The sequence below is a fragment of the Xenopus laevis genome, chromosome 2L (assembly GCF_017654675.1).
Source record: "Xenopus laevis strain J_2021 chromosome 2L, Xenopus_laevis_v10.1, whole genome shotgun sequence".
Taxonomy (NCBI): domain Eukaryota; kingdom Metazoa; phylum Chordata; class Amphibia; order Anura; family Pipidae; genus Xenopus; species Xenopus laevis.
The window spans coordinates 164414203-164426711 of record NC_054373.1 but is presented as its reverse complement, the minus strand read 5'-3'; the positions used below and the strand labels follow the sequence as shown (position 1 = coordinate 164426711).

At 41.1% G+C, this 12509-nt stretch overlaps 1 protein-coding gene across 3 annotated transcripts in view; it reads left to right on the top strand.

Annotated features, from left to right (window-relative positions):
- Positions 1-6018, top strand: part of pan3.L (poly(A) specific ribonuclease subunit PAN3 L homeolog) — a 58939-nt gene extending 52921 nt beyond the window's left edge. For all 3 annotated transcript variants that reach the window (XM_018247705.2, XM_018247704.2, XM_041582659.1), the window contains exons 16-18: positions 2250-2314; positions 3018-3156; positions 3990-6018. In XM_018247705.2, coding sequence (XP_018103194.1) covers positions 2250-2314; positions 3018-3156; positions 3990-4130 — 345 coding nt within the window. In that variant the 3' untranslated portion in view covers positions 4131-6018. The remainder of the gene's footprint in view (positions 1-2249; positions 2315-3017; positions 3157-3989) is intronic.
- Positions 6019-12509: the final 6491 nt, after the last annotated feature.

Sequence of the window (12509 nt, the reverse complement as noted above, 5' to 3'; positions counted from 1 at the left end):
AGGGACCGATCCGGCACCCACACCTAAGCAACCTCTCCTTAACGGCATGGCTCTTGAGACCAAGATCCTAACCCAAAAGGGTTTTTCTATAGCGGTTGCACGCACTATGTGTGCAGCACGGAAACCGATATCAGCCAAGGCGTACTATAGAGTTTGGTCCACCTACCGCCAGTGGTGCTCTAAATCCAAGGTGACGTTCCGGACCTTATCCATACCGCACATCCTGGAGTTCCTGCAAGACGGTCTCTCCATGGGCCTGTCCTTAGGGTCTCTGAAGTCCCAGATCTCTGCCCTTTCGGTTCTCTTCCAGAAACGGCTCGCTCTACTTCCAGACGTCAAGACGTTCATGCAGGGAGTGGCGCATGTAGCTCCGCCAGTTCGCACACCAGTTCCTGTGTGGGATCTTACCTTGGTTTTACGTGCTCTTCAACTGCCTCCATTCGAACCACTAGCTTCTGTGCCTCTCCAGTGGCTCACCTGGAAGGTCGTTTTTCTGCTAGCTATCGCCTCTGCGAGACGTGTCTCTGAACTCAGTGCACTCTCCTGTCGAGCTCCTTACCTCATCTTCCATCACGACAGGGCTGTTCTTCGCACTATTCCTTCCTTCCTACCGAAGGTCGTCTCGGAATTTCACCTTAACCAGGAAATTGTTGTGCCATCATTTTGTCCTGCTCCTGCAAACCCTAAGGAACAAGCCTTGCACTCCCTTGATCCGGTGAGAGCCCTGAAGTTTTATCTGCATAGGGTTCGGGACTTCCGCAAGTGTGATGCGCTGTTGGTGATTCCATCGGGTCCTCGCCAGGGTACTCCGGCTACCAAGCAGAACATTTCCAGGTGGATCAAACAAGCTATCCAAAGAGCTTATACAGCGAAGGGGAAGGATCCCCCACACAGAGTCACGGCTCATTCCACCAGGGGTGTGAGTACTTCCTGGGCGTTCCGTAACCAGGTTTCGGCTGAACAGCTGTGCAAGGCAGCTACATGGACTTCAGTCCATTCATTTTCCAAATTTTACCACTTTGATACCTTTGCGGCATCTGACACTCGCTTCGGCAGACGGGTGCTGCAGGCTGCGGTGGTGTCTTCCTAGGCCTCTTGTCCCACCCGGCTCTGGGGACAGCTTTGGTACGTCCCATGGTCCCTGTGTCCCCCAAGCTGACTATGAGAAAAGGAGATTTTGTTACTTACCGTTAAATCTTTTTCTCTTCAGTCACTTGGGGGACACAGGGCTTCCCTCCCTGGACTGAGGCCTTCACTTCTGTCAGACATTTTATGGTTATTAAGTGTTATGGTTGTTTCTTACTCTAAGTTTTATTACTCCTGTTAACTTTGGTACAAACTGACTTAAGCTCCGCCTACTGGGGGTATAGCCAGTGAAGGAGGAGTCAGTTCTGTTTTAGGGTTGTGTCCTGCCTCCTAGTGGTACTAGCTATACCCATGGTCCCTGTGTCCCCCAAGTGACTGAAGAGAAAAAGATTTAACGGTAAGTAACAAAATCTCCTTTTCTCTTTAATAATAAAACAGTACCTTGTTCTTGATCCAAACTAAGTTCTAATTAATCCTTATTGGAAGCAAAACCAGACTATTGGGTTTATTTAATGTTTATGATTTTTCCAGTAGCCCTAAGGTATGAAGGTCCAAATTACAGAAAGATCCATTATCTGGAAAACCCCAGGTCCTGAGCATTCTGGATAACCGGTCCCATACCTGTAATAAGGAAAAACAAAATTTATTAAACTGCAAATTACAAACTGACCAACAAGGCAAACAATACATTTTCAGCCTATTTAGATATTGGGGCTCATTTATAAACTTTGCGTAGGGCAAAATGATTCGCACAGTGATATTTGCCCTGTGCAAGGTTATATTTGTAAAGCTGGATAAGAGTGGTGTACTTAATGTGCAAACATGTTTGTTCACACTGCGAATGTCCATAAAAGCTTTTTAAATATGGCAAAAAAATGCACATTGCGAATACTCTGCGTTTGAGTTACCCCACAACTTTGCTGGTGGAGAAAATATTTGCAAACCAGTTTTGCAAATTTAAGTTACTGTCAACGCTATTTTTGCGCACAACAACCTCGCACGATGGGCGCCCTCACGCAAACACCTGTCTCATTTGTGAAAATCTATTCACCTTGAGAATAGATTGAGTTTTGTTTACATCATATTACAATTTAAAGCAGATTTTGCTGAACATAAACCTCAGTGGAAATAAAAACCTGTTGTGTGTGTTTATTGTGTTGCAGGAAGTACAGAATGGAAGGTTGTTCAGACTTCTGGCAAAACTGGGAACAATTAATGAAAGACCAGAGTAAGAAATAAGTTTGCTGTCAGGACCTTGACTTGTATCTCAGTTGCACTGATTGTACCTTTCTGTTGGCTATAATTTATTTTTTTTAAGCTTCAAAAACAAAACTGTCTAGGACAGGGCCACACAGCTGCTAAATCATGACAAAATTACAATTGTGAACAAAGCACAGTCGACAAAACATCACAGCAGTCATCCTGTGACGATTTGGTTTGATAAATGGCATAATCTATCCTTTATAAGTGGGTTTTTGCCTCTTCGGCAGACCTGCAAGACCCCTCGCTGGCAGATCAATTAATGCTTATTTAGCTTCTTCCACTGGCTTTAGCTTCCTCCCTTCTCCTTTGCTTTAGGTTACCAATTGAGCAGATCTTTGTGTGATTTGGCAATCCACAGTCTTGGCCAAATCAGAATGACCTGCACATTAGGCCCCCATTCCATGAATCCTATCCTGATACAGACCTATGTTGGCCTGTCAGGAGAGCTACTCGCCCACCGGGAGTGCATATTTGACAAATTTTCAGTCTGAAATCGTTGGGTCTGTTGTTGGGAGGCCCTCATACACAGCATGAGTCAGCTGCTTTTATCACCCCATGTATTTCAGACTTATACTTATGTCCCAAAGATTAAAAAAACTAAATATAAGTAGAACTACATGCATTTGGCATTATTTGCAAATATTTAATGCTTTTGTCATCCTCATTAGGTTTCAGAAAGACCCATCCTGGTCAGAAACAGGGGACAGATACTTACTCAAGCTCTTTAGGGATCATCTTTTCCATCAGATGACAGAAGCCGGAACTCCATGGATCGACCTCAGTCATATTGTGTCTTGTCTTAACAAGGTAATGAAAGTGATGTAAAATGTACAGTTAATCTTCCAAAAACCATAATTTCCTTGGACTCATATTGATTTTGGAGATGTACAGTTAGACAAATACAAGAGTCCTCTGCACTCAACCCATTATCAATATGTTTTAAGAAATTTTCTGCATACAGCTACTAAAAAATGCCTTACCCTTTAAACAAAACAGGGATTGTTTGTCCATATATTGCAATATATTTAAGCTGGCCCACTACGTCAGTCATCCCATATCTGGCCAGTCCTACTCTCAATTTTCATCTGATTCATTAAGAATTCTATTGCTTCATTATACATTTTACAAAGGGACTAAGTTTTACCTGCAACTTACTTGCTGCTTTCAAAGTACAACTCCCAAACTTGGCTGCCCTTTTATTAGACACCAGTGGGGTCACCTGACTATAGCTGGGAAGATGTACAGCTGTGATGTGTGGGCCTGGATCTGCCGACTTCCACTTGATTCTTGGGTCATTGGCGGGTTCAGGTTGAGCTCTTCCTTTCTTAATGTGCCGGTTTCTGCCTCTGGCAGCCTCTATCTAAAGGGATGTGCCTGCCTTGCCCCCTTTTGTGACATCAGCAATGGGCGGCTCTATGAATAGTGCAGTCGTATAAAGTCTGATAGGGTTCGAGTTGGGAGGACTCGGGTGCAAATCCATTTTTTTCCGACCCACACATCGCTGCCGTACAGTCATTTTAGCTGCAGTTGTATCCTGCTTTGTCATCGTCAAGATGGATTTCAACACAAAAATTATTTCTGTGTTTTACCTCTGATCTGTTGGTAATTTTTACCTTTTCCCCCTCCCTCCTGGTTTTCAGTTAGATGCTGGCGTACCAGAAAAAATCAGCCTCATTTCCAGGGACGAGAAGAGTGCCCTTGTGGTGACTTACAGTGATCTCAAACGCTGCTTTGAAAATACGTTTCAGGAACTGGTTGCGGCCGCGAACGGGCAGTTGTAGTATTTGCTGAGGAGCATGCGGAGCATTGCCGAGGAACTCAACCAATAGCAAATTGCACTACAGCTGGTTTGTCGCTGTCGTCATCTCATTTTCACCACTGGGAATCAAAACCGGAGATGAGCAGAGCTGCTTGCACTTCAGTCAGGTACACTGTTACTTGAAAGGAAGAATGTTTCGTTTATCCTAGAGCTATGGCTGCCAACGGAGGCTTTATCTGTGAAGAATTTTATTTTATATAACGGAGCGTCATCGGGTGAATGATGCTCCTGCTTTTATTTTTCCACTTGCATATGCACTAATTTTAATTTTAAGACTTTCTGACCTTTTGAAGGTGCTTTCTTCTTTTCTTTTTTTTTTTTTTTTCTTTTTTTAAACTCCTCCTTCCTCCGCCATGTATAAACATTTAACCAAGGACACTGTTTTGCCATGAAGGAAGACGACAATATTTCTATCTCGTGCCCCCAGTGGTGTATAAGGACCAGGCAGAGGAGCGACTTCACATAAACTGCTGTTTTATAGACTTTTTTTTTTTTCAGTGTAGAAATGATGTATGTATAAGGTCTTTCCCAGCCCCCACTGGCCTTCAATTGCTACCAAATGGATTGTGAGGATATAGGAATAACTTAAAGGCGCACACACACGTGAACTATTCTGGTGCCAGGCTGTTGCTCGTACTCATTACCCGACTTCGGCTCTTTAAGGATATGCATTTAAACTTCGGTTTCTGTATAAAGACAAACACAGCCAGCGCCCTATTGCAGTCTCTGTACGTAGGATCTCCTGTTTGCCTGGCACATGACATTTTTGTTTCCTCTTTTCCTTAAAAGACACGTGTTCCATTCTCTCCGAACCACAGCTTTATAATGAACCATACACTGGATACTGAGACACTGATACTTATACTCCAGGACACATCGATTCCCTGCACTGAGAGCGTGTGCAATTCCTAAAAGCGATTGGCTTTGCCTCGTACAGTACAATAACCCACCGTTCCTACCGTGTTTGTAGCCCTCTCAACTATCCGTTTTGTTTAAAAAAACAATATATTTTTGTCTCCTTGCTAAAAAGTATAGACCTTGTAGCTGTGAATCGACACAAAGTATTCACCAAATTTCTTGCAGAATAACCGAATATTTTTTATTGCTTCTTAGAGGCTTCATTTCTAAAGCGTTTTTGTTCTTTCGGGTGGGGTTGGGCTCTTTTGAGTATTCGTAGCGTAAAATATTGATGCTCAGCGTCAGGAACGACCGACAGAGTATTGCGGCTGAAATAAACGACACTTTGTTCAGATTAGGAAAAAAAAAGCTTTACTAGAACTCTCACCTGTGCATACGGGAGAACCATGAACATGCTTCACGCCATTGTAGGAGAACGCACATTCGTTTTGTAATCGCCATTAAATGAGACGCGAGAGTGCAGCCTTACGAGGATAGCGTACCGTTTGCCACATCATCATTATATAAATATATCTTTTTTTTTTTTTTTTTATGTACAAGAAATCCCGCCTTTGGGGAGATAAACGAGCAGGAACAGTCTTTTATCATTAGCCTAAGCAAGATCACGAGAAGCAGCTGGGTTTTTTTTATATGTTTTTGGAAGAAAAAAAAGAAAACCTTATGGGTGTTTTTTTTTTGTATAAAAGAAGTTCTTGTATTCTAGAAAAGAGATGCTTAATTTATAAGCGGACTGCATTTACACTTTTCTGGGTTTTGTTCCTTGTCGGGTCTACTCTGCTGCAAGGACCTGAGGCGGGCTCATAGCTTACAGGCCTTTCCAGCACCGCGTATTATAAAGGGGATCATACATGTCCATTTTGGTGTTTGTATGTACTTATACATATATACCGATTGGGTTTATCTTTCCCTTTTATTTATATTTTTCTTTTTGGGACCAATATTTTAGAAGAAAGCAAAATGGCAGGCTTTCAACCAGCATAACCAATCTTGGCATTTAATTAAAAAACAAAGAAAACCTAATAAAATACTGCTGCCAGGCTAATTTGCTTTGATCCAAACCCTAATCTCAGGATTAAAACAAGAGTGATTTTATATGGGTATGTTTGGTGATACAGTTCATGCATGCACTTTTATGTTCCAGTCCGAATCAGACGCCAAACGCGCAGCTTCACGCCAATCCCAGCCGCTCAGCTACAGTTTTTTAATTCCACAAACGAGATTTAGACCCATCGAGTAGTAATAAACTGCTGCAAATCATGGCGTCCTGCAACGGTGGATAGAATGGGGTGCCTCCCCCTCCCCCGACAAGATAAAAAGCACAGGAAGAAACGACGTTCAAAAAATGTTGAAGCAAAAAATCTTGGTGTTTCTTTTAAATTTTTGTACATGTTTTAAATTTTATTTGCTCTTTGTGTAAATATTATGGCTACTCCCCCCATTGCATCTTGCATTATCCACTTCCTTTATAAAGTACCTTTGTTTCTTTTTTTCTTTTTTTTTTTTCTATTGTCATGATCCCCAAAAGTTACCCATCATTTTTTTTTTGTTTTCACATGTACAGCAGTATTTTTTAATAAAGGTTAAAATAAATCGGTGTGATAGTGTTTCCATTCACCTAAAAAGTCTCAAACTGCTAAAAATAGAAAACAAATGGAAATTGCACAAGTGCTCAGAGGAGCCCCCCGAGTTACTGTATATTGATTGATTTTTGGGGCTTTGATCCCATTTAAGATTTGCTTTTTACTGCAACCAAGGACCCTCACTCTACATCCCCAGATAACTAATCTTTTCACCACCAAATAATTGACCGTACACTATTAGGGTCAGGCCACACGGGCAGATTTGGGGAGATTAGTCGCTGGCGACAAATCTCCTCTTCTTCGTGGCGACATCTCCCCGAACTGCCTTCCCCTTGGCTGGAATGTATATGGCTGACGGGATTTCACTTGGATCGATTCGTTTTCCGAAGTTTCCTTGTAAGGCGATTTCGGAAAACGAATCGATCTGACTGCCATCCCGCCGGCGATTTAAATTTTAGCTGGCGGGGAGGCAGTTTGGAGAGAATAGTCGCCCTGAAGAAGAGGAGATTTGTCTTCGGGCGACTAATCTCCCGTTTTTTTTTTGTTTTTTTTTTAATTAGTTGCCAAAAACTATTGCTCTGAGAGGATACAGTTATTCTTTTGATGCAAATCTCTTCTCTTTATATTCATCCCTCTCGAACCACTGCCTGGTTACTAGGTCAATGAGACTATAGAAACCAGCCAGCTGCTGAAATGCCAAACTAGAAAGCTGCTGAAGAAAAAGCTAAATAACTGAAAAACCATAAAAAAGGAAGACCGATTGCAAAATGTCTTGAGAATATCAATGTCTACCTCATACTAAGTCAGTTAAAGGTGCATAACCACTTTAAAGGGTTTGTTCACCTTTGAGAGAACTATTAGTATGATGTAGAGCAGGGATCCCCAACCTTTTCAACCCGTGAGCAATATTGAGAAGTAAAAGGAGTTGGGGAGCAACACTAGCATGAAAAATATTCTTGGGCTGCCATATAAGTGTTGTGATTGGTCATTTGGTAGCCCCTCTGTGGATTGTCAACCCACATTGAGGCTCTATTTGGCAGTACATCTGGTTTTTATACAACCAAAACTTGCCTCCAAGCCTGGAATTCATAAATAATCACCTGCTTTGAGGCCACTGGGAGTAACATCCAAGGGGTTGGAGAGCAACATGTTGCTCACGAGCTACTGGTTGGGGATCACTGATGTAGAGAGTGATATTCTGAGACAATTTGCAATTGGTTTTCATTTTTTATTATTTGTGGTTTTTGAGTTTTTTTGCTTTTTATTCAGCAGCTCTCCAGTTTGCCATTTAAACATTTAGGGTCCAAATTCCCCTAGCCACCATGCATTGATTTGACTAAGAGACTGGAATTTGAATAGGAGAGGCCTTGCATAATAAAAAGCATCAATAACAATAAATGTTTAGTCTTACAGAGCATTGGCTTTTTAGGTGGGGTCAGCGACGCCCTTTTGAAAGCTGGGAAGTGTCAGAAGAAAAAGGTAAATAATTATAAAACTATATAAAAAAAAAATTCATGAAAACCAATGTAAAAGTTGCTTAGAATTAGCCATTCTAAAACATACTAAAAGTTTACTTGAAGGTGAACCACCCCTTTTAAATTAACTCCGAGGAGGAGGTACTGTAGTAGGTGGGAAAAAACCAAACAATTATCCCATAGCACATTATAGTTTAGCAGCATCACTATACACTCAGCAAGACTATGAGCAGTTAATGGGGTATTACAGCCACGTGAATTGTTCCACGTTCCCCCTTCCTAATGTAACCTTTTGCTCTGCACGCTTTCCCTTTACACTATGGTTAGAAATGCTTCTCTGTTTATATCAGCCTGGTTAGCCCTTAGGCAAACTGTTCCAGACATTCACAGAGATTTGCAAATTCCCTAGTGTTGTTGTTAATAGAGACCCTCTTCATCTTCAATTTAAACTTGTTATAACCTCCCTCATTGACATCGCTGGTGGATGAGTTTCAACTTTCGGTTAACTTTTAGTATACAGTATTTTAGAATGGCTCATTCTAAGCAAATTTTCAATTGGTCTTTTTTTTTTTTTATAGTTTTTGAATTATTTTGCTTCTTCTTCTGACGCTTTCCAGCTTTCAAATGGGGGTCACTGACCCTGTCTCAAACACAAATGTTCGGTATAAGGCTACAAATGTATCGTTATTGTTACTTTTGAATTCTCTTTCTTTTCAGGCCTCTCCTGTTCATATTCCAGTCTCTTATTTAAACCAGTGTAACCAGATTGCTGAAATGGCAAATACTGAATAGCATCATACTAAACGTTAAAGGTGAACAATAGTTAGGTGGGTGACTTAGAGAAATACAATTTATGGGTACAGAGAATGGAAAATAAGCAAGTTCATGGGCTACTAGCCTTTCCATACAAAATATAGCACAAGGTAAATGTAGAAGCTCTTCATGTGTTTGTACAGGGACCTATTATCCAGAATGCTGGTGACTTGTTCCAAATAAGGGATTTTTCCGTAATTCGAATCTTAATACTAGAAAATCAACTGAACATAATTAATGTTATTGAGGCAAAACAAGACTATCTAGTTTATTTAATGTCTTAGTTGGGATCAAGTACAAGGTACAGGTATGGGACCTGGGGTTTCCAGATACCGAATATTTCTGTAATTTGGATCTTCATGCCTTAAGTCTACTAGAAACTCATGTAACCATTAAATCCAATAGGCTGGTTTTGCTTCCAATAAGGATTAATTATATATTAGTTGGGATCAAGTAAAAGCTACTGTTTTATTATTACAGAGAAAAAGGAAATCACTTTTCTAAATTTGGACAAAATGGAGTCTATGGCCTTTCTGTAATTTGTAGCTTTCTGGATCTTCTTCAGGGCGACTAATCTCCTTGAACTGCCTCCCACCGGCTAGAATGTAAATTGCCGGGGGGGTGGCACTTGGAACGATTCGTTTTCCGAAGTTGCCTCATAAGGAAACTTCGGGCAAAATGAAGCGTTCAGAGTGCCATCCCGCCGGCGATTACCATTCTAGCCGGAGGAAGGCAGTTCAGGGAGTTTAGTCGCCCCGAAGAAGAGGAGATTTTTAGATGGGCGACTAATCTCTCTAAATCTGAGCTTGTGCCCTGACCCTTAGAGATATATCTGGAATTGATGCAGCAGACCTGAGTGATAGAACACAGACACACAAGTCTGATAATGAGGATCTTTTTAATGACTGACCTGGAAGTTGCAGTTTTGTCATGTTTTTGACCTCAAGGGAGAAAAAAGCCATAGTTTGGTACAAGCAAAAGTCCCTTAAATCCCCTGAATGTGGTATAACAACAGAAGAGGAACATATGACCACAGCCTGATGTATCCATGAGTGAAAGTGTTGGGTACTTACGGGTTTTCTCTCTGCAAGCCACACAGCGTGGGAAACATTTATGAATTCTCCACCCTTCGTTCTGCTACAAGGCAACCATTTTAATATGTCCAGAGGAAGCAGACCCTGCAGGTGCAGGGGGGCCCAGGAGAAATAGGGGCCCCATGAGGCCCAAATAAAGAGCACTTTCAACATATTGGTAAAACGGGACAACCTCTGGATATGTTGGAGGCCCTAAAATGAATTTGCTGTGGGGCCCAGTAACATCTAGTTACACCACTGAGAGGAAAGTTAGGTTTAAGAGTGAATGTCAAAATGTTTACATTAGCAGCTGTTGAGAAGCTGAGTTTAGGGGTCATTGCAAATTATCAAGCAGAAAATAAGGGTGGCCTGTCATTGAAGATTATTATTAAATTCTGATGTAATTGTGTTGGTTTCTGAGCTGATATGTACCAATAATCTGAATTATTTACTAATCAGCCTTATATTGTGGCATTTAAATTATATACAGTAAATTGTGAGTGGGTCCCTAAGCTCAGTAAGTGACAGCAGCACAGAGCATGTGCAGTGAATCAGCAGAAAAGAAGATGGGGAGCTACTGGGGCATCTTTGGAGACACAGATCTTTACTGCTAAACGGGCTGGGGTTGCCTTGGGCTGGTAGAGAAGCCTAAAACTTAGGTGGTTATTTATCAAAGGTCAAGTTTTAGAGGTTTGTGAGGTTTTTTTTATACCGTGAATGAACTCATAACTCAAATGTTTTCTGATTTTAGAAAAAGCTTGAATAGAAAAAACTCGAATCAGTGGATTCAAGGTGAACGACCCGAAAACTCAAATTTACAGAGTTTTCCGTGAGAAGAAGCTCTAATTAATTGTGTTTTCGCACAAAACCCTCCATTAGATATAACATTGTCAAATAATTCAAGGGACCTCTGCCATTGACCTCTTCATGACCTCCGCAGGTTTAAGATGGAGGATTTTTGGATTCAAGCTATTTCCAACTTGGGGATATAATAAAGGGCTGATTTATCGAAGGTCGAATGTTAGAGGGTTTTTTTTTTACCTCAAATGACCATGAAACTAGAATAGTATCTTATTTAAGGAAAATCTCGAATGTCTTAAACTCGATCGAATATTACCGACCCAGAAGCTCTAACCGAAATCGAATTGAATTTGACTAAACTCGAATCCAGTTTTTTTATCTGGAAAACGTCCGAATGTCAGGAAGGCTGTTAACATCTTCAAATGGGACACTGGACCTCTGCCACTGACTTCTATATCAATTCGGCAGGTTTTAGGTGGTGAATAGTCGAATTTGAGTTGTTCCCAGGGTCAAGCTATGATAAATTTCTAATTCGAGTTTGGATTATTCCCAACTCAAATTTTTGAGTTTTGACCAAAAAATCCAACTCGAAAATTCGAATTCAAGCATTAATAAATCTGCCCCTAAATCCCGAAAAATTCAGGTTTCTTTTAACTAGAAAATTCAAGTTTTTGCTGCCCTTGAAAAACTGAAATTTTTTGGGAAAACACAACTCGACCTTTGATAAATCTGCCCTTTAATGTACAATATTTCTGCATGCTTCTCTAGTTGTATGGCAAAGTGGTGGATGGCCAACAAGCAGGTTATTGATAGGGCTGATGCAGTCCTCACTCATCTTGTTTTTAAATCTTCCAGATATAGGGAGAGCGAGCTGTTAGTCTGCACCCGTATATTGTCCATCTAGCTGCCATCTTGTTCTGGATGGAGTGAGAATGCCAGCAGCTGAAACCAACCCTGTCTGGCAAGTTTAACATTGCCAAGAAAAATCAAACCATCATATTACAATGAAAATAAGCAGATATTGTATTAAAGAAAACACAACCCAATTCCCAAGCAGTTTTCTAAGTATAAATATTGGGCAGTGCCCTAAAGCTGATGTAATAAAACTGTTAATGGCCAATACGGGGCCTCTGTTATCTGCTGGTCAGCAGCTAAAGATCTATTGGTAGACCATGATCCTATACCTGTACATATCCCCTCATTTCTACAGTGAAAATGACAGATGTTTTACAAATCTTTTCCATTTTGTATGTTCTTTAAGACACACAACCCAATGCCCATTGAGTACAATGGATTTAAGAAAATATGTTTCCATCAGGCGTCTAATGAATAGCACCACATGAATCCAACGGAGAAAGAACCTTCCTGCCTCAGCATGAAGCCTTCATTAGAAGCTTTTCTCAGGACTTTATAGCACTTCCGATCCCACACTTAAATACGGCAGAGCAGGTTGAGCAGAAACGATCTGTGTTTAACAAGTTTGCGATGCATTCTTTGCTATCCAGACAAGAGCCTTGTGATATCACATCTGCTGAGTATGTAGATGTCTGGCATCTTTCTTCCAAGGAAGGGCCTCACGCTGTCCTCTCCGAAAATAACTTGCGGTTCCAAAGCCTAAAAATAGAGAAGGAAATGGATCATTGAAGCGAAGGAATGTCTTGAGTTTGGTTCTGTAGGTGTC